At 42.5% G+C, this 27,495-nt stretch overlaps 1 protein-coding gene across 5 annotated transcripts in view; it reads left to right on the top strand.

Annotated features, from left to right (window-relative positions):
• The window catches only part of CACNA2D4 (calcium voltage-gated channel auxiliary subunit alpha2delta 4), a 355,329-nt gene that overhangs the window by 87,437 nt on the left and 240,397 nt on the right, over positions 1-27,495 (top strand). For 3 of the 5 annotated variants that reach the window (XM_040345314.1, XM_040345313.1, XM_040345310.1), the window contains exons 8-14: positions 5,878-6,028; positions 6,798-6,872; positions 8,956-9,045; positions 12,557-12,670; positions 16,964-17,042; positions 18,159-18,292; positions 22,644-22,661. In XM_040345314.1, coding sequence (XP_040201248.1) covers positions 5,878-6,028; positions 6,798-6,872; positions 8,956-9,045; positions 12,557-12,670; positions 16,964-17,042; positions 18,159-18,292; positions 22,644-22,661 — 661 coding nt within the window. The remainder of the gene's footprint in view (positions 1-5,877; positions 6,029-6,797; positions 6,873-8,955; positions 9,046-12,556; positions 12,671-16,963; positions 17,043-18,158; positions 18,293-22,643; positions 22,662-27,495) is intronic. The other 2 variants (XM_040345311.1, XM_040345315.1) reach the window with 1 other exon arrangement.

The raw sequence follows: 27,495 nt of genomic DNA, 5'->3' as shown, positions 1-27,495 counted from the left end.
GCCTATTGCATTAGGGTGTACACCCCAAGCAATAGGGCAATGAACAGTGTCGGTAGCGCAGTGGACAAAGTCAAAAGGGCAGAGACTGGTGTCAGTTTATTTTTTTATTATGACCTTTTTACAATTTTATTATTTTTTACAATATATTCTGTTTTTTTTTACAATATTATTTTATTTTTTACAATTATTTTTTTTGGGAGTCCCGTGGGGGCCTAGGTGAAATATAAGGGGTCAAAACCGACCCCTGATGTCTCACTTTTGAGACAGAGATTCCATAGTTACTTCCTCTGCAGCCAAGTAGCAGAGGGAATTTGCCCAGCACAGGGCCATTAGGGTCTGCACAGGCACACCTGGCACACCCTGTGCGCACGCCTATGTCAGTACCTCTTCCAGGGCTGTTATGTCCTGCACCCTCTCTCGGTCTTTTACCACTTGCCGACCCGCCCAGCCATAGCAGTACATTTTGGGTTTACATCCACTTTAATGTGTGAGTGAGTGAATGAGTAACTTGTATAGCGCTGACAAATGCGAACTGAATCGCCTCAAGGCGCTTGTATCCAGAGTCGTGCTGATCCTTCAGAAGAGATGGGTCTTCAGTTTTTTCCTAAAAGCCCGATGGTTTTCTTCCATGCGAATGGTCGTGGGTAGAGCATTCCAAAGCCGAGGTCTTTGGACTGAAAATCTACATTCTCCCTTAGATTTGTAGCGGGCTGTGGGGATTTCGTGAAGGTTTTGGTTAGTTGATCGGAGCACCCGATTGGTGACGTAGGGTTTCATTTTCTCGTTTAAGTATTGCGGAGCACTTCCTTGTGTGCATTTGTGAGTGAGGCAGTGTCTTGAGTGATCCGATCCTTTACGGCTAGCCAGTGGAGGGACCTCAAGACCGGGGCGATAGATTCCCACGTTTTTTTACCTGTTACCAGTCTTGCTGCCGTGTTTTGGATGACTTGTAGACGCAAAATCTGGTATTTGGGTAGTCCTAAGTAGAGGGAGTTTGCGTAGTCGAGTCGGGAATTGATGATTGTACCAACCACTACTGCTTTATCCTCTTCCGGGATGAAGGGGAGGAGTCTACGTAGCATGCGGAGAAAGTGGTGAGAACCGCTGACTACTGCTCCTATTTGTGCGTCCATAGTCATGTCTGAGTCAAAGATGACTCCGAGGCTTTTGACTTTGTTGGTTGGGTTGATGGTTTGTCCAAGAATGGTGGGTGGTGTACATGTGGTCCTAGAATTCGATTTCCGATTTGCGTGAAGGATAAGGAGTTTTTGTTTTCGATCCATTGAGTTTGAGTGAGCTTTCAGTCATTCAATTATCGATCAGTGTGAGGCATTTTCCTAGTTCCTGCTATTGGTGTTTTTTTTTTGTGATTCAAAAGTAAAGTTGCGTGTCGTCAGCATAAGAGTGGTAGCGGAGGTCCTGTTTGCTGATGATTTGAAGGAGTGGGCAGATGTAAATGTTGAAGAGTATGGGGGAAAGGGGCGATCCTTGCAGAACTTCGCATGTAATGGACCGTGTTCCTGACGTGAATCCTCCTAATTTCATGGTCTGTGTTCGATCTTCTAGGAAAGATGCGAACCACAGTAGGGCCGAGTCTGAGACTCCGGCTACTTCTTTGAGTCGAGTGTGCAGGGTGTTGTGGTCTACCGTGTCAAAAGCTGCACTGAGGTCCAGCAGCACTAGAAGACAGGATTCTCCGTCATCTGCTGCTTCAAGGGCATCATCCCATATCTTGAGGAGAGCTGTTTCTGTCCTGTGGACTGGGCGAAAACCTGATTGAAACGTATCTAGGAGTTTGTGGGCGTCCAGATGGGGCTGTAGTTATTGTACTACTGCTTTCTCCATGATCTTGGAGATGGTGTTCAGGCTTGTTACCGGTCTGCAATGGTTTGGATCTTTAGGGTCGAGGTTGGGTTTCTTTAGGAGGGGTTTAATTATTCCTTGCTTGAGGGGAGTTGGGACAATCCCTTCCCTGAACGATTGGTTTATGATGTGCGTTATGGTGGGTGCCAAGATGTCGGTACATTCTTTCAAGAGTTTTGTAGGAATGATGTGTCAATGTGCTGTGCCGCCCATTTCTCTAAAAGTGACTGGATAGATGAGGATCTATCCAGTCATGGGACACAAGCTGATCTGTCTGATCTGAGGTCTAACTGTCTTTACTTTATAAGGTATGGAGGGCCTGGGGGAGCCCTTTAATCTTTAATTTTGCCCCTATCCTTTAACATAAATATTTTAACTGTGTATTTGATATGAATAAATAATGACAAACAAATTGAAAACAAGCAATGTTTACAGCTGCTTTAATCAAGGAATTGGTCTCTAAAGACCTGGAGCAGTACCAGAACAGCGATACTGATCCCATTCTAGGGCCTTTAAAATTCCAATGAAATTCAAAAACTCAATAAAGTATAGGCTCCATATTTGAGTCCCCTTTCTCTATCCATTTTGATATGGACACACCTTCAACAACCTTACAGTTCCACCAGGGTTTCTTCTTTGCTATCATTCTCTGTTTCTCGTTGTCTGTGTGAAACTGCCTGATCTATTTGATTGCAGCCATGTACTGGCCATCGGGACTACTGGGAGTTTCCTGGTGGGCCGATGGCTCAGTGGGCTGCTTTCACTGACAGCCTGGGGTGGCTTTTGGGGCTATAGCCACAGGGCCGTGGCCCACTACTACTGCTACTACTCTCTGCAGCACGGGAGAGCCAGAGAGCATACAGGTGACACGGGAGAGCTGGGCGGGCCAGAGAGATGACATCACTGATGTAAGGGGGGGTGCTCTGGGGACCCTGATGTAAGGTGGAGGCTCTCTGGGGACTTTGAGGTAAATCGAGGCTCTCTGGGGGCCCTGATGTGAGTGGGGGCTCTCTGGGGATCCTGATCTAAGGAGGGTGCTCTCGGGACCCTGATGTAAAGGGGGTGCTCTTGGGACCCTGATGTAAGGGGGAGGCTCTCTGGGGACTCTGAGGTAAAGAGAGGCTCTCTTGGGACCCTTATGTAAGGGAAGGCTCTCTGGGAACCCTGATGTAAGTGCTGGGGGCTCTCTGGGGACCCTGATGCAAGACTGAGGCTCTCTGGGGACTCTGATGTAAGGGGGGGCTCTCTGGGGACTCTGATGTAAGGGGATGCTCTCTGGGGACTCTGATGTAAGGGGGAGGCTCTCTGGAGACCCTGATGTAAGTGGGGGACTCTCTGGGGACTCTGATACAAGGCTAAGGCTCTCTGGGGACTCTCATGTAAGGGGGGCTCTTTGGGGACCCTGATGTAAGGGGGCTCTCTGGGGACTCTGAAGGAAATGGGGGCTCTCTGTGGACCTTGATGTATGAAGGGGCTCTCTGGGGACACTGATGTAAGGTGGAGGCTCTCTGTGGACCCTGATGTAAGAGGGAGGCTCTCTGGGGACCCTAATGCAAGACTGAGGCTCTCTGGGGACTCTGATGTAAGGGGGCTCTCTGGGGACCCTGATGTAAGGGGGAGGCTCTCTGGGGACCCTAATGCAAGACTGAGGCTCTCTGGGGACTCTGATGTAAGGGGGTGCTCTCTGGTGACTCTGATCTAAGGGAGGGCTCTCTGGTTACTCTGATGTAAAGAGGGGCTCTCTGGAGACCCCGATGTAAAGAGGGGCTCTCTGATGACACTGATGAAATAAAGGGGCTCTCTGGGGACACTGATGAAAGGGGGGCTCTCTGTGGGCCCTGATGTAATGATAATATATATAATATATAATGATATATATATACATATATTATATATGTGTGTGTGTATGCTCACCCAAACATATTACTTTCTTTACTTCGCTGCTATGGGCTCTAGACCCAGTTCTTTTGTAGATTTAGCAGCGCCCCCTGGTGACAGCCTGTAAAAGTAAGGGCTAAGTGGCTCACGCAGCTAATAATTTGAGCACCGCTGTACTGCCTATAAGAGAAAGTAGAATGGCTAATGGCCAGTGAAGGGTGGGGGGGGGGGCTTGGGTGGCCATCAGGGATGGCTGGCTGGGAGGTGGGTTGTCATCCGCATTGCCCATCACCTCACTTCATAGTGCGCACCCCGGCTAAGTCTCAGCGCCGCTGCATTGCTGAAAGGCAAGGTTTCTGAAAATTCCAGCCAATGAGGCTGTAGCAATGTACCTGCATGACGTTAGCTCTCCCACTTCACGCAATGATGTGAGAAGGAGAAAAATACAGGGGAGAGTTAGGCCCCTTTCAGACTGGGGCGGGAGCCACGGTGGCGGTATAACGCCGCTATACCGCCGGGATTGCCGCGGGAATCAGCCGTTAGCGGTGCGGTATTAACCCCCGCTAGCGGCCGATAAAGAGTTGATACCGCCCGCAATGCGCCTCTATAGAGGCGCATTGCGGGCGGTATTGCCGCGGTTTCCCATTGTTTTCAATGTGAAGGAGCGGTATAAATTCCGCTCCTCTCACTGCTCCAAAGATGCTGCTGACAGGAGATTTTTTTGTCTCCCGCCAGCGCATCGCCTCAGTGTGAAAGCCCTCTGACTTTCACATTGAGTCTGCAGTGAAGGAGTTTTTCAGGCGGGATAGCAGCGCTATTTTTAGCGCTGTACCGCCTGAAAAACTCCTCAATGTGAAAGGGGTCTAAATGAATTAATAAAAGAGGCGAGTGAGTTATTTATGACACCTGCCCTTTGAACGGAGTCTAACTTGTACATGTCATTCTAAAGGCGTCTGCAATGTTGGAATGCATGTTTTTCTCTAAATAAATAGAAAGTTAAAAAAAAAAAAAGCCATTTATACTTACAGTGGAATGTTTTTACTTATGTTTTTTTGCGCAATTGTGAATAGTTAATATACTGTTTTTGTGTGTGTTTGCAACATTAAAGTGGGCTGGTCTGGATGAAGTCCAGGGCCAAATGTGTGTCCCAGTCCAGCCCTGTTTGATTGCATTATTTTTTTCTTTGCATAATATTTGTGTATTTTCTTGGCTTGGAAATCATTCTTCACATGGATCTTCTTATTTTTGGATCTTGCATGTATCAATTTGCTAAATAGATGTCTAGTGGTGTAGCTTGACACATCTGAGCCCCAGTCCCAAGTAGACATCTCAGACCTATTTTTTTTATTCCAGTACCAGCTACTCCAAAACTTACCATTTGCAAACCCTCAACTACCCCTGCAGCCAACATACCCACCCACTTACCTCCTGTAGCTTAACCAAATGACTCCATCTCTGCACCTACTCGTTCCCTTAACTCCTAACTTCCCCCTCCATACCTAGTCTCGGAGCATTGCGTAACCGGGTGAGATCGGGTGTCAGCAGATGTTCATCCGCTGACACCCGCGATCTTATAGGGACCAACGTATGTCCCTTTTTCATCCGTACACGGATGGATGAAAAAGCGGACACACGGCCTGCCCGTGTGAAAGGGCCCTAAGCCCCCCATCCTGTAATCTTCTCCGCCTTGGTCAGTACATCCCCCTTCTCCAGGAGAGGCACTTTTAGCTACCCATTTTCTCATATAATTGTGCTAGAGCCCTGGTGTTCAGAGATGGTAGACCCTAAAAACATGCCAGGAAGGGGGGGGGGGGACCTGGTTAAACTACAATTTCTACTAACTCTAATTCTACCCAGATATGTTATGCCTGAAAATTCTAATAATTTTGGCAATTAAAATGTTTTACAATCAGTAATCTCCTGGAATCTAAATTAACCTGAGACACCCTTACACCCGTTTGTGAGATGTGTGTGTATAGGTCAAGCAAATCACTTTCAGCTTGTACACCTGTTTGTGAGATGTGTGTGTACGTCAAACAAATCATTTTCTGCTTGCAACAAGGCATTGTGAGACTTGAGAACTCTGAGCTTGTAACTGGAATTCTCAAAATGTTCTCTTTGTTTCTGACAACTTAGGTACATCCAGGCCGCCACATCTCCAAAGGACATCGTGATCGTGGTGGACATCAGTGGTAGCATGAAGGGGCTGAGAATGACCATTGCCAAACACACAATCAACACACTGCTTGACACTCTGGGCGAGAATGACTTTGTCAACATTATTGCAGTCAGTCTTCACTATTCTCATTAGTAAATAAGGAAAACCAGTAGACAGACTACCATTAAGGACCTATTATTTAAACATGCTAGTCATTTGACTTCCAAGCTGATCTAATGGCTTTAATACTTTGAAAAACTGACAAAGGACAAGTATGTACATTAGACGTTCTGACTTCATTCAGATTTTCCTGAACTGCATGTTTTTCAGTATTTCTAAATCAGAATCATTCGACTAGCATTTTCAGATGAAGGACATCAGTTGTGGACTTAGTATTACCTTATTACCTGCAAAACTCCTCACACATAAACTGATACTGAAATCTAGGCTTGCTGTGGTAGTGTCTGCTTTGTTTAAGCCTGGGTGGGAAGGGGAGGTACTTTGGTGGGTTTTCAGGTTGAAGGGAGTCCAGAGTGGGTGGTGCCAGTGTGTGTTAACATCCACTAGTAACCCAAAGAGTAGGCAGGAGGTGGGGCAGTAGCACAGACTATGCAGGCTTTGAAAAGTGTAGTCATTTTTGGGCTAAAGTTTTTTTTTTTTCTTTACCTCTTTTTATTGACAAATATGCAAAAAACATATTGGTACATCAACCAATGTGCTCAACATGAGCATGAAAAAGTATAAAGTTTGGTACACAAAATTGCCATTTTTTTAGATTTAAGTGACCAGTCCTGATAAAGAACAGTGACAAATCACCTTCTGACCTGGTAAGCAGCATGTTCTAACTTCAGGTCCCATGTAATTGATCTTTTTATTTATTTTTGGTTCTGTCTTCCAGTACAATGATTACGTCCATTATATTGAGCCGTGTTTTAAGGGGATATTAGTTCAGGCTGACAGAGATAATAGAGAGGTGAGTTGTGTACTTATCATTCTGCCTGTATTATTATTATTATTATTATTATATTTCTGAGCCATTTACATCAGTCTCTGCAGCAGAGGACCTTACACCTTAATGTCCTCACCACAGTCACCCACTAATATTACTATAAATTTATATATTTTTGACATATTCAGCAGGCTATTTACATCAGTCTGTGCACCAGAAGAGCTTACACTATAATGTTCCCACCACGGTCACATACTATTAATTTAAGTTTATTTAGCTATGACATATTCTGCAGTTCTGTACAGGTAACACTAAGCCATTCACATTAGATTTTGCAGAAAAGGAGTTTACACCATTGTTTCCCCACCATAGTCACACACTTTTACTAATTTTACCTTTATAAAGCTCTCACAAACTCTACAGTGCTGTATAAAGAACACTGAGCCAGTCACATCAGGCTCTGCTGCAAATGAGCTTAAACTCTTAAGCCTCGTACACACATACGGGATTCCCGGCGGTAAAAAGCCCACCGGGAAACCCAAGGGGAAAACCGAGAACCTGTTCGGTAACTTTTTCCCCCTACACACGACTGGGTTCCCCGACAGGAAAACTGCCATGAGAGCTTTGGTCGGGATATCACGGCCGTGCGTATGCTCCATCGCTGTGTTTCCGATAGGAAAACTGCCGAGTTAAACACCGGGAATCTTGGCGGAAATAAGAGAGCTGTTCTCTTTTTTCGGCAGTTTTCCTGTCAGAAAAACTGCGATGGAGCATACACACGGACGGTTTTCCCGGTCAAAAGCTCTCATGGCAGGTTTCCCGACGGGAAAACCGATCGTGTGTACGGGGGCTTTACAGTATGCCCCATCCACAGTCACAAATGCTGGAGCTAGTTTTGCATACTGGTTGCAGTGCACATACTCAAAAGGTACTGAAGCTGCTGGTTAAGGATAATAGTCAGGCAGTTACCATTTCCAGATAAAGGTTAGCATTGGCAGCTTTGTGCTTTTCCCAAGACTGGTTTCCTTTAAGCCACTAGTATATATTTGGATTGTGGGAAGAAACTGAAACATTGGAGAAATCCCACACAAAGACGGCGAAAGCTTATATACTACATACAGACAGTTCTCGTAGCGTAGAACCTAGTGCTGTAGATGGAGTTATAATCTGCTGTACTTGGCAAAGACAGAGATTGTGATTTGAGTTAGTAAGTGGCAGCCAGGAAGATCTGAAACTGTCACTGGAGTTATTTTCTGCCTGTTGCTATGTGGGTTTCATCTCCTGGCTGCAGCACACATTTTAGCTACAGGAGGATGTCCTTTATATTCCAGATCATCTGGAATTGTCCTACTCCTTCCGAGATGATGAGAAATTGCAGCGGGAATATTCTCTGGCTGTGCTAATGTAATGGAGAGTGTGGGTGAGGGTATTTTATTGTATTAAAGGTTTGTCTAAGCATTACCCCAATTTACCCCCAAATCTTCCTCTTAATACTGGAACATGATCTAGTCTGGAGGTTATTTTTGTAGGGGCAGCTGCTGAGAGCTCATTTCCTATTGGAATCGGCACAACCTCAAAACTAAATTTCTTAGTAGTCCTTTCCTATACATGATTTCACCCTTTAAGGTAAACATACAGAGAAGGATGAAGATAGGAATGGAGAGGGGCAGAGAGGAGAAGAGATAGGCAGAGATCTGTAGTCCAGCAGACAACACTGCTTGGAATTTCACTGACTGTTGTCAGCCCAAATAGGAATTTAGCAGCTCACTGGTTTTCTGGCTGATCAACAGGTGTTCTTTTTTATTATATCCATACGTACACTTGAATCCCAATCATGAAGAGTTGAGTTTGCCAAAAAAGTTGTGTAATTTTGGATCCATGATTATACCATAAATGGATAACTTCAGAATGGCTGACATATTCTTCCAGATGTTTATAAACTTACAATATGTAATGCCTAGAAGAACAAAACTGAAAGCTTGATATTCCCTGAAATTTCAGCAACAAAGCAGAAGATATCACCCATGCACTGTTGCTGAACATTTATTATTGTTCTGTTGTGAACCAGGTTAATCTCTCTCTCCTTTTCTTCCTTCCTTCTTTCCAGCATTTCAAGCAATTGGTGGATGAGCTGCAGGCGAAAGGAGTTGGAACTGTCAACAAAGCTCTTATTGAGGCCTTTAAAATCCTGAAAGAGGTAAGGTAAATTTAGCTTCATGAGTTGTCTGACACAATTTTTTATTTTGTCGATGTGGGCTTTATTGTGTCTTTAGAGTCCATTGTTTCATCCAGTACCGTATTTATCGGCATATAACACGCACGTTTTTTCCTGAAAATAGGGAGCAAATCATGTGTGCATGTTATACACCAATATTTTACCTGGCTGCCTCGGAGGGGAAAGAGGGGGCGAGTGCCGCTGGATTACACAGAGCCAGGATCTCCTGTGTACTAGGCGCTCGCAGTCACACACAGTCCCGCCTCCTGGACGGCTCCTAGGATAGATGTCACATGTCCCGACTCCCGGCATTGGATAGTGTTCTGTCTATCATTGGAGCCATTTCAGGAGGCGGGACTGTGTGTGACTACGAGCACCGAGTACACAGGAGATCCCTCTGTGTAATCTGGCACTGGTGAGGCTGCATTGATGGGCAATGGCGAGGCTGCAGATGGCCACTGATAATTCTGCAATGATGGGAAATGGTGATGCTGCAAATGGGTACTAATCAGGCTGCATTAATGGGCACTAATCAGGCTGCAATGATGGGCAATGGTGAGGCTGCAGATGGGCACTGATTAGGCTGCATTAATGGGTAATAGTGAGGATGCAGATTGGCACTGATAAGGCTGAATTTATGGGCACTGGCCCTTATTTTGCTTCAAAGATCTTTATTGAAAAGTTACTTTTTTTTTTCTGAAACTTGCCTCCTATAATTAAGGTGCATGTTATGCGCCTGTGTGAGTTATACGCTGATAAATAAGGTATTTAATAAAGAAAAATTAATGCAAATAAGCTGAGTAGGCATAACTCCTTCCCGCCACCAGTACACACCAGCGTTTATGCTGGAATCATGCAGCATAAGGTCAGTATATTTTAGGTAGGATTAAAAAAAACTAAATTGAAATCAGTATTAGTGTCAGCGTGCTTTATGTAAAAAAATAAGAGCAATGCGTACAAACAACAAAAAACATATACATATGTGGTATAGCGGTGATCATCAGAAGAAGGACAATTTATTTTGGGTTGCTCTGTGAAGTTATAGTAATAGCAATAAATATCTAACTAAATTTAAAAAAAATATCAGGAGATAGATATCTATGACTATTTACCACCACCAAAAAAAAAAAGAAAGGCCAATTTGTCCTGAAAAAATAAACAAGGTATAATTCATCTGGATACAATATGTAGTTGCAATTTTATATGTACAGTTTCACTAACACATGTCCAAGTTGCAAAATGTATATTTAGTCATTGGGAATCATTTTGCCCTCCATCACAAAGAGGTTAAAATATCCCTGCCAGCTGCCTGTAGCCAGTGAGGGGAAGCGGCGACCCATCACATTACAGACACCGTGTGAAGACGGTACCAGAGCAGGAGTGGCCAGCAGGAGGATGGTGGAGACTGCAAAATGCATATGTAGAAAACCGTGTTAATTTTGACGTCAAATTTAGTTTTAGTCAAAGCCTTTTGACTAAAATACCATTTTAGTTTTAGTTTTGGTTGATTAAAATCTCAAGTACATTTTAGTTGATTAAAATCAAATGTGTATAGTAATATGTAATGCATTATTTAAGCATTTCTCTAGAACATTGTTTCTCAACCTTTTTTTCAGTCAAGGCATTCTTTAAAATTATAGACAATTTCAAGACCCCCTTTAAAATTCTGGACAGTCTTGAGGCACCCCATTCTAAAATGTAAAAAAACTATTCTAATAGCTTTACATAATGAATAATGAAGCAATATGATAATGAAGCATAATGAAGCAATATCCACATGTGGGACACCCAACGTTGGAGGTGATTTTATTCTTCCAAAGCAAATACTTTTGCAAGCTGACACTGACTAGTATTCCAATGTTTCTCTTCTCCCTCAATTTCTCTCCGTCAGTCAGCTAATGCCGCCTCAGTGCTGAAAGAGAGGGGCACAGTGGGGTCAAGCAAGGATGCTGTGGAGGCAACAGACATCCTCATTATTCACTGACGACTCCTTGATTTAGGATGCCAGTGTCTAGAAGGTTGTAATGGCGCATAACGAAAACTCGTGGCTTTGTGCAACTAAGAGGCAGGCTTGAGCCACCTTCCGGCTTGTATACAATTTTTGATAAATGTTTAGGCATTTTGCCAAGGCACCTCTGAAGAAACCTCAAGGCACTCCAGGGTGCCTGGGCACTCTTGTTAAAAAAAGGCTGCTCTAGAATTCTCAAACTCAGATACTTATCTAATAACATGTTATTTGTGGTATTAAGGTTTGAACATGTACTCTAGACACAGATTTAGCCATTGTGGTATATAACATCGTTATAAATAATAGTTTCATAAAGAAAAATATTGCCTTTTGACAAACAGAAGTGCAACTTTAAAATACAAAAAAAAAACACCAAAAAACTGTAAACTCTATTGGCTGTAATGTCATTAGACATAGTTCCTGAATATACAGTGCTTTGAAAAAGTATTCGTACCCCTTGAAATTTTTCAAATTTTGTCAGGTTACAACCAAAAACATAAATGTATTTATTTGAGATTTTATGTGATAGACCAACACAAAGTGGCAAATAATTCACATATGTATTCGTAAAAATGTTTGAAAAACATTTATAATTTTTCTTCCACTTTCTATTGCATAAAATCCCAATAAAATACATTTATGTTTTTGCTTTGTAAGATGACAAAATGTGCAATATTTCAAGGGGTATTAATACCCTTTTCAAGGCACTGTATTACCAACATTAAATATTAAGAAAAACAATTACAGTTTGAGATGCATATATACAGTATAGACAAGAATCACCCCCTTTAAAATAATTACATATTGTTGCCTTGCAGCCTGAAATGAAGACAGACAATTTTTTTTGTTTTATCCAGCTGTATTCACAGTGCAGCTTATAACATCCAAATGAAAGCTATCATGTCATAAAAAAACAAACACACAGAAAAAAAAACAGAATCATTGAGTTGGAAAAGGATCACCTCCTTATGTCAGTATTTTGTTAACCCACATTTTGCTTTAATTACGGCCTTAAGTCTGTTGGAATATGTCTCTAGCTTCGCACATCTAGACAATATTTGCCCACTCTTTGCAGAACCATTTAATGATGACCAAATCATTCCACAGATTTTTAATGGGGATTTTTTTTTGCACACATGCTAAAAAACATTTTAGGCCTGAAGATTACACAAAACCCCCAAACACATATTTTCTGAAAGCAGATACCCTATTTGAGGCTGCAAAGTAACACAATGTGATTATTTTGAAGGGGGGGTGATTCTTTTCTATACCCACTGTACATGTTTAGTTGGCCGTTGAATGACTGCATCCTCCATCCCAGCCCTTCAAAAAAAAGGCAACAGTCCATTTACAGTATTGACAGGGGTGTAAAATTAGCCTCTCGCGTAGGAAATCTTCATATTCAAGGTCTCCTGTATATTCTCATCAACAGATTTTACTGTCTTTTATACTTGCTTTGACTTTATGGCGTTTGTGCATTTTCAGTTCCGAGAAGCTGGTCAGGGAGGTCTGTGTAATCAGGCAATCATGCTTATAACAGATGGAGCTGTAGAAGAGTATGAGCCTGTCTTTGAGAAATACAACTGGCCTGAAAAGAGAGTGAGTACCAATATTAAAGAGGAACTTCGGTCACTAAGCATTTGTACTGGCAATTATATGTTAACCTTTTCCATGCACTGATTGCTGACCAGTTGAAAGATCTGTACCATGCTGATTATACAAAAATATTGTACATCATGGAAATAAAGTTCTGTATGTCTCTACCTAGAATAACCAGTCCTCCTGCCTGATGTAAGTATCCAACCCTTTTCTCAGTAAAAATATTGAATAAAAAAGAGGAACTTCAGTCATTTAAAAAAAAATTATGTCAGTGGCTACGAATACTGTATGTCAGGTCACCTGTGGCCAGGTGACAAGTGCACCCCGTTGGGGTCAGGGATGCACCACAGCTGCTATCAGAGAGGAAGCGTGAACCCAAGATCGCCCAGGGCGTGGAGTCTAAGAGCCAGCTTTGTGTTCACCAGAGCCTCTAGTGGTGAGGATGGCCTTCGCCACAGCTGGATCCAGGTCGCGACCCCTGGGATCCCCTAGGTCACGCTCCGCAAAGAGAGAGGGGAAGCAGCAAGCAGGACAAACGGTAGTGATGGGTAAGCCGAGGTCAGGGCAACAGGCAGACTAGGGTAACCGAGGGACAGGCAAAAGGTCAAGGGCACAGGCAAACAGGAGAAGTCATGGACGAGCCAAAAACAGTACAGGAAGATAATTGTAGCACACTGCAGACAGGAACTTAAGCAAACAACACTGTTGAACAGCACTGCAGACCTGTAGTGCAACAGTTAATATAGACTTCCTCGGATGGCCTGGGTGGGGGCCATACAGGAAGAAGAAGTGATAAGAAGGTAACCAGAACAGAGTCAGGCCTCTAATGAGCAGATGGAAACAGGTAAGCTGCCAGACTTTATTGCATATCCATGACACTGTAGCTTCTGACATCTAATAAACAGACACTTAAAGTGATTGTAAACAATCATGTTGTAAAACAACCCATTTGGTTTAAAATAGAAATGAAAGGCAAAACATTTTTGTATAGATATAAAAAAAATATATATATATAAATACCCCTATCTTCCCTTTTTTATAATTAATCACAATCCCTCTTTTCTCAGCTACATATGAGCTGGGGGAGCAGAAGCAGCAGCACACTGAGCTTTTCCAGTGAATGGCTGTGCAGCGGGGGCGTGTCAGGAGAAGTCTTATGATTGGAGGAGAGTACACTGAGTTCCCAGCAAGGCTAGAGAACTGACCACAGTTTGCCTCTCCTGCTTTGTGTGGTCAATTTTTAATAGGAAAGCAAGAGGACTGGCAGAAACACCAGGGAGTTCACATAAAGGGAGGAATTCAAGGCGAACAGGATACTTTCTAATACAAATACATGGTACAGCAGCCACATGTCAGGAATATGAAGTGTTGGAGGAAGTAAACTTCCATGGTGCTTTTGTACCTATAGGCAAGCCTTATGATAGGCTTACCTTTAGGTACTGGAAATATCTCCTAAACTTGCACCATTTAGGAGATATTTACTGTATACTGTGCCGATTACATCATCAATGCATGCGCTCTAAAGAAACGGACGCTCGTTCACGTGCATGCACGGGAGTGACATCATCGCAGCTCCGGCCAATCACAGCACCGGAGCCCACGAACCCGGAAGTAACTCCGGGAAGGATATTGACTGTGTCATCGGTGTGTGGGCACCACTGCAGGGCTTTGTTCTAAGGTAAGTATTTCATAATGAGCTAGTATACTTGGATGCATACTAGCTCATTATGCCTTTGTATTGCATTTTTTTTCTTTTATTTTTCTGGAGGTTTACAACCTCTTTAGGCAGACCATAGGTTGTTGGAATTTCAAATGAAAATTCTTAGGAAAAGAATGTTCTAAGAAAGTTTGTTTGCTTTTCTAACCATTAGTGGCATCAAATCAATATTTGTTTTCAGTAGCAGTGAAGAGAAAATGTGAAGGAACCGGTTGGAAACTTAAAAAAAAAAAAAAAATTCTAACAGTGTATATGGTTTTCATTTCATGAAGTCCTTTAATTCCTAAATCAAATGTTAAAAGCAAATCAAATATTTTAACTCTTCTGAGAATTTTCGTATGAATGTTTTTAAGACTTTTCCTAAGAAGTCTTTTTGTTTGAAATTCTGACCATCTTTTTGTTTGAAATTCTGACCATCTATGGCCAGCTCAGGAGTCCAGAGCTGTCTTCAATTAGGCAGGTTCTTTGCCAGTCTTTGGATCCATAGTGCCACCATCTTTGGTCAGTCTTGTTTTATTGAATGGTTTACAATACAAAAGTAAAGGAACTTAGTACAGTACCTGCATACATATTGAAGCACAGCTTCATTAACCACTTCCATTCCAGGCACTTACGCACCTTCCTGCCCAAGCCAATTTTCAGCTTTCATCGGTGTCGCACTTTGAATGACAATTTCACGGTCATGCTACACTGTACCCAAACAATTTTTTTATAATTTTGTTCCCACAAACAGAGCTTTCTTTTGGTGGTATTTGATCACCCTAAAGTTTTTATTTTTTTTGTAAATAAGTAAGTTTTCTTCTTCAATTATGGGCACTGATATGGCGGCACTGATGCGCACCGATGAGGTGGTACTGATGGGCACCGATGAGGTGGCACTGATGGGCACCAATGAGGCGGCACTGATAGGCGGCTTTGGTATGTGGCACTGATGGGCACTCATAGGGCGGCACTGGACACTCATAGGCGGCACTGATGGACACTCATAGGCGGCACTTATGGGTGACACTGATGGGTACTTATGGATGGCATAGATGGGCACTGATAGGTGGGCACTGGGCATGGATGGACACTGAGGAGTGGCACTGATGGACACTGAGGGGTGGCACTGATGGCATTGCTGGGCATCACTTGTTTATCCCATATTGTGCCAGTCAGAGCCCATGTTACCAGTTAGTGCCCATTTGTGGGCACTGATTGTCATCTATTGCTCTGTTTTTTTTGCCCCCTTCCCTGGTGGTCCTGGCGGCTTGCCTGGTGGTCCAGTATGGGCATCTCCTTTTAGGAGAGCCGCCGACCGGCTCTCCACTACTCGCGTCTATCAGACGCGAGTGAGGAAGAGCTGATCAACGGCTCTTCCTGTTTACATCGTGATCAGCCGTGATTGGACACAGCTGATCACGTGGTAAAGAGCCTCCGCCGGAGGCTTTTTACCGAGATCGGAGATGCAGGGTGTTAGACTGACACCCCGCATCACCGATCACGGGCGCGCGCCGGCATTTTATCTTGCTGGACAGCAATAGACGTCCAGTCAGGATAACACAACCACTTCCCGGATGTCAAAATACTATTGACCGGGCGGGAAGTGGTTAAATGGGTTGTAAAGGTTTTGTTTTTTATTTTCTAAATAGGTTCCTTTAAGCTAGTGCATTGTTGGTTCACTTACCTTTTCCTTCGATTTCCTTCTAAATGTTTTGTTTCTTTGTCTCAATTTCTCACTTTCTGTTTCTCCTCAGTAAGCTTTCCCCCATCATCCAAGCTGTTCTGGCTGGGGGTTAGTCAGCCAGAACAGCTTACTGAGGAGGAATAGGAAGTGAGAAATTCAGATAAAGAAAACAAAGAAAAAAAATCTTTAGAAGGGAAATCGAAAGAAAGGGTAAGTGAACCAACAATGCACTAGCTTAAAGGAACCTACTGGTATTTAGAAAATAAAAAACAAACCTTTACAACCCCTTTAAACTGTGGTACAATTATAAGAAAAATAAAAAAATATATATAAATATAAAAATGAACCTGCTTTAAACAGCCTAGGACTGGCACATAAGCAGAGAGCATATGATTGACAATATACTGTGATGCCACCATCTTTACTGTGGGAAGCCAAATTTGATTTTCTGCTGTTTCACATCCATCTCCTCACTTCGCATGCATAAGACGCATTTTTCAGACTTGTCCTGTAGCCACCTGGGACATGTGATGTGTCCCAGGAGGTTGAAGGTGGAAAGGGGGTGAGTGAACGTCTGCAATTCTTGTCTAGGTGAGAAATGAGGAAGTGGGAGCAGGCATCTGTCAATAAAAGGTACCTGTTACCAGGAAAATTGAACTTCCCAATAACTGCTAGAATGCAAAAGATTGGCATAATACATTGTTTGAAAAGAGCCAGTGCACTGAAATAGTGTTCCCATTTAAATTCAATGTATGGCAGTGTGAAACTTGCAGGACCTGGGATGTTGGCAGAGCCCATTGCAGTACCCAAAATTAAGAATACATTTTCTTTAAAACGCTTTTAAAGCCCCTACCATTATTATTGTATCATATTTCTTGCCACTTGTTATAATAACTGTTATTTGTTTCAGGTCAGGATGTTCACATACCTCATTGGGAGAGAGGTAACCTTTGCACAGAATGTGAAATGGATTGCGTGTAGCAACAAAGGTATGAGACTTTAGAACTTTGTGTGGGCTCTTCAAGGTTAACATAAAGTCAAAAACGACCCCTCCTCCTTTCCTTATTTACCTCGCTAACCTAAAGTCAGAAAACAGACTTCATTAAATTTCTATGCTGTAGAAACGGCTGCTTCAGGTATCCAAAGAAGCTGGTCACTTGACCAAATGCTGAGGCATCCATAACATAATCTCTGCTGGTATAGAGTATCAGTAGCTCTACCTGATTACTTTATCCTGTTTTTCAGGAGGGATCATGAGTTCAGCATTTGCTTATGTGACTAGCTGCTGTGCAGTATAGGTGCTGTGTCTTGTGATGGTAGGGTCTTATTTGACTTCAAATTTGTCAGTGTTTTGTAGAAGGGGTTATACTATAGATACTATAGAATACTGTACTATAAGATTTAAGGAACAGGTCCAAATAAACCAGTCTGTGATCTCTTATTGGTGTCTTGGGAAAGTTGAAGCTGTACTTTACCACGTCAATACAGGGCACTTTTATCCCTTTCCTGCCCAGGCCAATTTTCAGCTTTCAGTGCTGTCGCAATTTGAATGACAATTGCGTGGTCACGCAATATTGTACCCAAACTAAATTTTTATCATTTCGTTCACACAACTAGAGACTTTTTTTTTTTTTGGTGGCATTAAATCACCACTGGGTTTTTTATTTTGTATTAAACGAAAAAAGACTGAAAATATTTGGGAATTTTTTTTTCATAATTTCTGTTAAAATTTTTTACAAATAAATAATTGTTTTTCATAAATTTTGACCAAAGTGTATTCTGCTACATTAAGAATAAAAAACAAAAATAAATACTGTGCTAGTGAGGAGGTTGGCGAGCTTGATCCCCTCCCTAGTGATCAGTACCCCAGACACGGGACCAACATTGCCGCACAGGGAACCTATGGACCGAGGTGCAGGAAGAGAGAGAGAAGTGAATCCAAGCAAAGTATTAAGGCTCTGTGCTGTTTGAATGTCGGGATCCTGTGCTTTGTACTGGTCTAGTTGAAGCTTTGTGCTCCCTAGAAGCTCTCCTCACCATAATGTGTCTGGTTATAATGTATTGCCTTTTCTATGCTGTAATTTTAGTCCTCATCCACCTTACAGGTTATTACACCCAAATCTCTACCCTTGCCGATGTCCAGGAAAATGTGATGGAGTATCTGCATGTGCTGAGTCGGCCTATGGTGATAAACCACGACCATGATATTATATGGACCGAGGCCTACATGGACAGTGCGGTGAGTGACCATCCAGATTTGAGGAATAGCGCTGAATTTACTCCGTGGGACCAGCTAGTGAACCATGAAACTAGGTCAAAACCCACCAAGCAGAGATAGCCCATCTATATGTTGTAATGCATTTTAAAGTCCAAACTCTCAGTAAACTGCTACCTACCAATTTCGGCCCTAATGTCACAGGGACAGGAAGTGAAGGGATATTCTCTCAGTGGGGGTCACAGACAAAAATGTTAACTCTTTCCCACTCTACACAAATGTTTTTCAAAAAACATTTTGTTGAAGTTAGACTTCTACTGTACATATTTTAAATACAAATGACTTTTAATAATCTAGAAGTTCTTTTAGTGTGACGATAAATATCTTTAATTATGTCTTTCTGTGGGAGGCTTTGAGCAAATGCACTTGTTCTTGTTCGCATATCACTCCTATGTCATATTCCTGCATATTTTTGTTAGGCCTTGTTTACATGAGCGTGAGGCCAATATACCATGAACAGGCTGTTTTTTTGTTTACCAGTGTCAAATCTTCAGGTGCTGTGTCAATGCAACCCATTAAAGTCTATTAGGATGCAGCAGCTGCAAGGACACAGACCCTGTATGCCTGTCACATTACTATGAGTGGCTGTGTCTGTGCATCTTCTGTGTCCTAATAGATTTCTTGGGGTAGCCTGGAAGCAGCATCTTGAGGTTAGAAAGACTCTTGAAAAAAATGGTCTATTTATGGTATGCAGTCCACAGCGCCCATGTGAACGGGGCTTTAAATGTCACTTAATTTATCCCAGCTGGATATAACACTTTTTGACCACATGAAACCACCTTTTACATGTCCTTGTCAGTTATTTTGTATCTCCCATCATTCTCTCAGCCATATACTGCACTCTAAGCTATGAAAGTTAATAAAGTTTAGCTCTTCTTTTGTATACTTAACTTTTCCTGGTGCCAGAAGAGAATTTGCCAGGGAAAAACAAAGTGTTTGTAGACCTCAGACATAAAATATGAACAAAGCATATGCCTCAACCTTGAGTTAAAAGTGCCATTTCTGTCTGCTGCCTTTTTTTCCTCTATCGGCATGAGTCACTTTTCCTGACACCAAGAACAAATTGGTGACAGCGGAGGGCACGGTCTGTGATTGACAGCCTCAGCTCTGTTCCTGTGTGCTGTGTGAAGGGGGGGTTTCCCCCTCCCTCCAATCAGCTCTCAGAACTCTCACTGATTTAAATTCAGCTCCCTGCCCAATACTTTTTATAGCTGATAGATTCTGTTTAAATTCTGCACTTTGAATGTAAGGGACAGGTGGCTGTAGATAAACCGGTACAATTTATGAAGAATTTGTTTCATCTCTGTGTATCACCTCAGGCTAGTCACTTCATTGGGTATGCCCCGTACACACGATCACTTTTCGGCATGAAAAAAAATGACATTTTTTATCATGAAAAAAAACGAAGTTTTTCCAACTTCATCATTAAAAATGATGTTGCCCACACACCATCGTTTTTGAAAAATGATGAACAAAGCAACGGCACTCTAAAGGGGAAGTTCTATTCGCCTTGAGGCTGCTTTTAGCTGGTTACTTGTTAGTAAAAGACGATTCGTGCTTTTTTGTTACAGCGTGATGAATGTGCTTACTCCTTTATGAATGGTAGTTTTACCTCCCGTCTCATAACTTGCTTCTGGGCATGTGCGGGATTAAAACGTCATTTTTGCCCACACACGATAATTTTTTACAACACAAAAAACTACATTTTGAAAAACGACATAAAAAATTGAAGCATGTTCGAATTTATTTTTTTCGTTTTTCAGAAGACGGAAAAAGATGTGAAGCCCACACACGGTCATTTTAAATGATGATTTTTAAAAAAAAATTATCACAGAAAACGACCGTGTGTACACCGCATAAGGGTTTACCATTTTAAGTGAACCCCTTTCTGTTGACTTGCATACAATGAAAGCAGTCACTCGTTAATGAGAATGCAATTTTACTTTTTGGGGTTTTACATGAAGACTGACTGGATAAACATGTAGTTCAGAAGAAGGGATGAGAGTAGCGAAATAGCAAAAATTTATTCTGCAGTGAAATTAACCTCAAATTTCCCCATGTGGACCATTAAGGAGAAATTAGGTTGAGAAAGAAAAATGATTTCAGCACTGGTCTATGTTAGAAACCAAAGTCGTGTCAGTGCTATCTGCCACTACAAATACGGTACTTTATTTATTTTTTTGTTCTTAGCTTTAAAATATAACAATAAATGATGGGAGCTTCACCAATCTTTGGGGGCCACGTAACGCCACTGCATCCCTAAAAAAGTAATTTTTCTCCTTTCCAATTAACTCTAATGTACTTTTCTGAAATAATAAACGTTGTCCAAAATATCCAGATTTTTGCGTACATTTTTGAAAAACACTCAATTTCACAAATCTCAAAAAAGCTGGTCTTGCTCTTGCATAGAGACAAGTAAATAATGCGCATAGGTACACATAAACCTTGGGTGTCAGATACAGCATAAACACAGCATGGTAATAAAAGTCAGAATGTGACAGTTTTGGATAAACTTATCAAGAAGTCTGTGTTAAAAATTGAGATGGGTAAAATACTTCCAGGGCTGCCATCAGAGGGGAACAGAGACCATGTTCCAATTTCTAGAAAAAAGGCAAGGAGAGAGGCGCCTCTGGGTGTAGTAGCTTAAAAACAATTTAATGGTTAAAAAACAAATACATGTGGTTGTTGCACTCACATTTGAGCAGTATGGAACAGGCACGTAAAGGTTTCTTAAAAGAAACCTTTACGTGCCTGTTCCATACTGCTCAAATGTGAGTGCAACAACCACATGTATTTGTTTTTTAACCATTAAATTGTTTTTAAGCTACTACACCCAGAGGCGCCTCTCTCCTTGCCTTTGCTCTTGCATAGGATGTGGTGACCTTGTCGGGAGATAATAATTTTATTGGACTGAAGCAAAATTCATTCTGTCATTCCAGTAGCAGTTAGTGACATAACAGGTTTGGAACCTATGTATCTTTGTCCTTTTGATGTCACTAGTTGTTGCTAGATAGACAGATTCTTCTCTAAGGCCCCTTTCACACTGGGGCGTTTTTCGAGCGTTATTCGAGCGAAGCCTCATCTGCAATCCCAATGTGCTGGTAAAGCACCGCTAAGACCCTGACGTTTTAGGGCATTTTTGCAGTGCCTCAGTGTGAAAGGGTAAGGCGTTTTTACAGCGCTTTCAATTCATTTCAATGGAGAGGGGCGTTTTTGGAGCGTTTTTTTTAAGCCCAAAAGCTGCTCCAAAGATGCTGCTTGCAGGAGTGTGAAAGGGTCCATTGAGATGCATGGAGAGCGTTTTATGAGCATTTTAATAGCGCTATTTTTAACGCTAAAACGATGTAAAAACGCTTTAGTGTGAAAGGGGTCTTAAAGTGTATTTTAAGTCAAAAGGTTTCCTTTTTGTTTTAGAGTGGGGAAGGATTCAAACGCTTCTCTGTTTTTTCTGGCGTTAGATTCTCACTTCCTGTCCTGGTGACAATATTTTTACCAGACAGGAAGTGAGGGGAAATCTGCAATAAAAACAGAAAATGTCTGACTGGGGTTTTAACCTTCGCCTGGTACTTCTAAAAATTATTTTTTTTACTTCTGTCTGTTTGGAGGGTTGGCCTCACTCTCTATCTAATGGAACATTGTCAGCAGAACAGGAAGTGATACTAAATCTTTTTAACGGAGCCCCAAATGACAGTAAAATCGTGACAGGGTTCTATATCTTCACCACTCCATCCAAAACTAAAGCCGGGTACACACCATTTGTTTTTGTTTTTTCCTTCAACCCAGCGGGTTCGTCGGAGCCTCTGAACTAACCACGTGAGGTTAGTTCAGCGATCTCCCCCACTGAGCTATTGTGTTCTGACAATGGGACGCGCCCCCCTGCCAGAACACTCTAATCGTCGCTCTCTGCCATTGGCTGAGAGTGCCGATTGGGAGTCAGACGTATGGTGGTTTTCCACGACAGGAACCGGCTTCTGTGAGATGGACCAACACACACACACACGGGCCGAATGTCGGACGTTTTTTTTTTTAACTGACCGTGATCTCCTGACATTCGGCCCGTGTGTACGCGGCTTAAAAAAAGTCTTGGCTTGATATACACTTTAATCCAAGATGTCTGCTTTCTTTGTACAGAGTGAGCCATTGGGCTGTAGTTTACCCTCTGGGATGGTTCTTCTGTATAAAACAAACTCCTAACATATATGTGTCTGTACCTTACCATTTTCATATTCATATGTCTCAATTCATGTTTCATCCAATTTTCTCACCCCGGTTCACATCCATCCTCACCCCTTCCTCCATCCGTCTGTCCAAACAGCTACCACAATCTGAAGAGGTAACCGGTGTTCTCAGTTTTGTGGCCCTGTTGTGTCTCAGTGGTGGTAGTTTGGTGTTTGTAAAAGTGTTTGTGGTGCGCTCAGTGACACGGCAAATTTGGTTTGCTTGCGGATGTCGTGATGTGGTATTAATGTGCCATTAATCATTTATCAATATGTTTGCTGCATGATGCCTGCTCAACATGTGTCAAAGTTTGTATCATTTTATGTGCTCTTAGTGGTGCACATTTAAATAAAGGATATTTCAGAGAAAATAAAAATATCACAAATATCAAAATGCAAGCATTTTTTTTCTTCAAATGTTCTATCCATTTTTTTTTTTTTTTTCGTTCTTTCCCTTGCGTGCTCTCTCTCCTCCTTATTCTCTCTTCTTTTCCACACCTCTCGTTTCCTCTCCCCCACTTGCTCTCATATTCCATTCATCTTCTCCCTTCTTTCTTCTACTCTTCCTCTCCTTTTGATCTTCTCTCCTCTTCCTGCTGCTATGGTTCTCCTTACCTCCTTTTTTCCACTAAAGCAGGTCATAGGTGGTTCGAAGTAAAAAATGTATAGGTGGATGGCGCATGACTAAACAAGCACAATCAGTAATCAGCAACATTAGCACATCATAAGGTCCATGTCAATAATAAAAATTAATTAAAGCGGTGGTTCCCCTAAAAATAAAATGTTAACATTGCCTTTCCCAAATAAATTACGATTAGAATCGGCCGGTTTTATTAAAAAAAAAAAGGTCCGTACATACCGTTTGTTAGATTCGTTCCCACCGCCACTTCCGGGTACGATGCTGGCGGTGGGCATTCCTAATTGATGGACAGGCATCCGACCGACGCATACATCGCGTCACGAGATGCCGAAAGAAGCCGAACGTCGGTGCGGCTCTATACGGCGCATGCGCACCGACGTTCGGCTTCTTTCGGCATCTCGTGACGCGATGTATGCGTCGGTCGGATGCCTGTCCATCAATTAGGAATGCCCACCGCCAGCATCGTACCCGGAAGTGGCGGTGGGAACGAATCTAACAAACGGTATGTACGGACCTTTTTTTTTTAATAAAACCGGCCGATTCTAATCGTAATTTATTTGGGAAAGGCAATGTTAACATTTTATTTTTAGGGGAACCACCGCTTTAAGTGAATATAATCATCCAATAATAGTCCAATAACAATCCAATAGCACTAGCGGCAGCAATCCTGAAGCAGAAGCGAACTCTGAAAGATATGTACGAACAAGAAGGAAATGCGCCAAACTAAGTGCAGTAAATATGGATTTAATTAAAAGTAATGTCTTAAACAATAGATTGGTTACTCACAAAAGGAGTGAAAACACAGGCATGGTAGGGCAAGAGGCTGGTCTGGTGTCACAGCGTGTCATCTGTAGCTGCAGGGGTTCGATCTAGCTGGTCTCATACTGTGGAACCGAAGGAGATGGAAATCCAGGAGTTAGGAAGCCATGGGGGAACACAGGAGCTCCAGGAACCGCTGGTGCTGCTTCAGAGCAGCGTGCGTTCCAGCGTGAAACGCAGCGTACCGTCGCAGGACCGGAAGTGACGTACCTACGTCACTTCCGGTCCTGCGACGGTACGCTGCGTTTCACGCTCAGGCCAGCCAATAGGATAACGTTTCTCAGCATCCGCTGTTTCATCCGATCCAAAAACTTTTTTACTGCACTTAGTTTGGCGCATTTCCTTCTTGTTCGTACATAGGTGGTTCGAATCTCAGCCGGTTCAGCAAGGACCAGCTGAGATTCGATTTGTATATGGGTAGGCTGATTGTACCTAAGTCGATCCATTAATCAACTTGGGTACCACCAGCATGTCGGATTTCTCCCGGAATCCCTTCTTCCTCTCCTCTTTTGTCCTTTCTTTCCTCTCCTTTTGCTTTCCCTTCTTTCCCCCTCCTCTCCTCTTGCTCTCCTCTCCTCGTGAGTCCTCCGCTTACCTCACCTCACCTCTACTCATCTCTTCCTAGCATTTCCTTTCTGTCCTCTTTCTCTTCTCCCCTCTTCCTCACCTAATACTGTCCCCTTTTCCTCCACTCTTTTCCTTTGCTCTTCTTCTCCTCCTCTCCTCACCTTCTTGCTTTCCTCTTCTGCCTCCTCTTCTCTTCTACCCTGCTCTCTATTTTTCTTCTCACCTATTCCCTGCTCTTCTCTTTCTATCCTCACCTCCTCTTTCTTTCCTTCTCTTCACTTACCTTTTTCTCCCATGCGCTTCCTATTTTGCGCTCTCTCTTTTATGCTGTCTTTGACATGTTCTCTCACTTTCTTTCTTTTGCACATTGCCTCTCACTTCTTTCTGGATATCGCTAATTTAGAGCATGATTTGTTTTTGCCAAACATTGGCATTGTTTCCCTGGAACAATGCCTTAGAAATGCCCAGTGTTTTCCCCTTCCCCCTGCTTCGTGGCAGATGTCATTGACTTTTTCCTATCTGCAATAAAGACAGTTTATCTGTGATTGATGAGTGGAACACGATGGCTCGGTGTGGCTAGGTACGCTACAAACAAGGTCACATTGCTACTTTTTGATAGTTGCCAGGAGCTCAAAAAAGTCATTTGTGGCTCTGCCCGGCAACAGGTTGGTTAATGGTTTTATTGTTGGTTCATGTCAACAACATTTACTGAGCTCCCAGCAACGTGCCGGCTGCTGTCTTTTCACATACCAATCCTCTCTAAAAAGAGAAAAAAAATACGTTATAAATTTGGTCCTGAATGGAAACTAAAAAATGTCAGATATCTCACAAAATAAACTTTTGGTTCTAGTCTTTATGAATTCCAGGGATTGTATTGTTTAAATATCCCCATATTTTATTAATGGTGAACCATGCACACATCGGCCACTTTATTAGGTACACCTTGCTAGTATTGGGTTGGACCCCCTTTCACCTTCAGAACTGCCTTAATTCTTCATGGCATAGATTCAACAAGGTGTTGGAAACATTCCTCAGAGATTTTGGTCCATAGTGACATGATAGTATCACGCAGTTGCTGCAGATTTGTTGGCTGCACATCCATGATGAGAATCTCCCGTTCCATCACATCCCAAAGGTGCTCTATTGGATTGAGATATGGTGACTGTGGAGGCCATTGGAGTACAGTGACCTCATTGTCATGTTAAAAAAAACAGTGGTGAGATGATTTGAGATTTGTGACACAGTGCATTATCCTGCTGGAAGGAGCCATCAGAAGATGGGGACACTGTAGTCATAAAAGGATGGACATGGTCAGCAACAATACTCAGGTAGGCCGCGGCGTTTAAATGATGCTGAATTGGTACTAAGGGGCCCAAAGTGTGTCAAGAAAATATCCCCTGACAGGAGTGGCACCCGGTGTTGCCTTCTGCTGCTGTAGCCCATATACTTCAAGGTTCGATGTGTTGTGCAATTAGAGATGGTTTTCTGCATACCTTGGTTGTAATGAGTGGTTATTTGAGTTACTGTTGCTTTTCTATTATCTCGTCTGCCCATTCTCATCTGACATCAACAAGGCATTATCATCCACACAACTGCCGCACACTGGATATTGTCTCTTTTTCAGACCATTCTCTGTAAACCCTAGAGATGGTTGTGTGGGGAAAAAACAGTAGATCAGCAGTACTTGAAATACTCAGATCAGCCAGTCTGGCACCAACAAACATACCATGTTCAAAGTCACTTAAATCCTCTTTCTTCCCCATTCTGATGCTCAGTTAAACTTTCAGCAAGTTGTCTTCACCACGTCTAGATGCCTAAGTGCATTGAGTTGCTACCATGTAATTTGCTGATTAGCAATTTGTGTTACCAAGCAATTTAACAGGTGTACCTAATATAGTGGTCGATGAGTGTATGTTTTCTGAATACTAGAGCCAATACTGGAATCTTGGTGTCCTTTGTGTATTTTTTTCCAGATCTGTGCAGTAATTCAGCATGAAACCACTCCTGTACTTTGCCTCTGTGCAAAATCTTCTTGTAATAAAGACCGGTCACTGCTGCTCTCTATCTTTGTACTGGGTGACTGGTCTTGTCTCCACCCCCTCTTGTAGTTTTATGCAAGCAGCCTATAGTGGGTGGACCTGCTCTCTGCACAGTCTATGTATAGTAGCATGGTGATGATGTCACTGCTACTAGGTAATAACTGGGTTTGCAAAGGTAATTAATGAACTTAAAGAGGACTTGTATCCTTTGTGACTACTGGGGAATATATTTAAAGATACCCTGTCACCAGACTGTTCATTACAGGAAAAATATTCCCATAGGATTATATGTGCATTTAACATAAGGTATGCCAGGGATATGCAATTAGCGGACCTCCAGCTGTTGCAAAACTACAAGTCCCATCATGCTTCTGCCTCTGAGTGTTATGCTTGTGGCTGTCAGAGTCTTGCTATGCCTCATGGGATTTGTAGTTCTGCAACATCTGGAGGTCTGCTAATTGCATATCCCCGAGGTATGCTATTACCTGTGAAAGCATGCCTTGTGTAGATATTAAAAAGGCCCCAGACTGCTGCTGGGTGCCATCATCTTTGATGTTATGTAGCCCCAACAGACTCAGAGTGACACTCTATAGTATTCCACTTCACTCCTTCCCCTACATAAAAAGTTATATAGGGAGGTGAGGGTAGGGATGGAGGAGCTGGGCCAGCACAGAGAATAATTAGACATTCCTAGATGAGGTGAGAACTATGACATACAAGGGGGATCGGACCTACAGTATGTTAGTGAACTGTCTCTTCCTGGAGTAGTCAAATTTTCTACCAAGGTCACATTGCAAGTGAACAAAACAAACATTGTGACTGCTGTAGACAAAGTCAATCAGATGTTGTTATATTTTTCTTGACAAAAACCTAATTATCTATCTG

The sequence above is a fragment of the Rana temporaria genome, chromosome 3, assembly GCF_905171775.1.
Source record: "Rana temporaria chromosome 3, aRanTem1.1, whole genome shotgun sequence".
Taxonomy (NCBI): Eukaryota; Metazoa; Chordata; class Amphibia; order Anura; family Ranidae; genus Rana; species Rana temporaria.
Note: the sequence above shows the minus strand (reverse complement) of the source record. Positions and strands in the feature narration are given on the sequence as shown.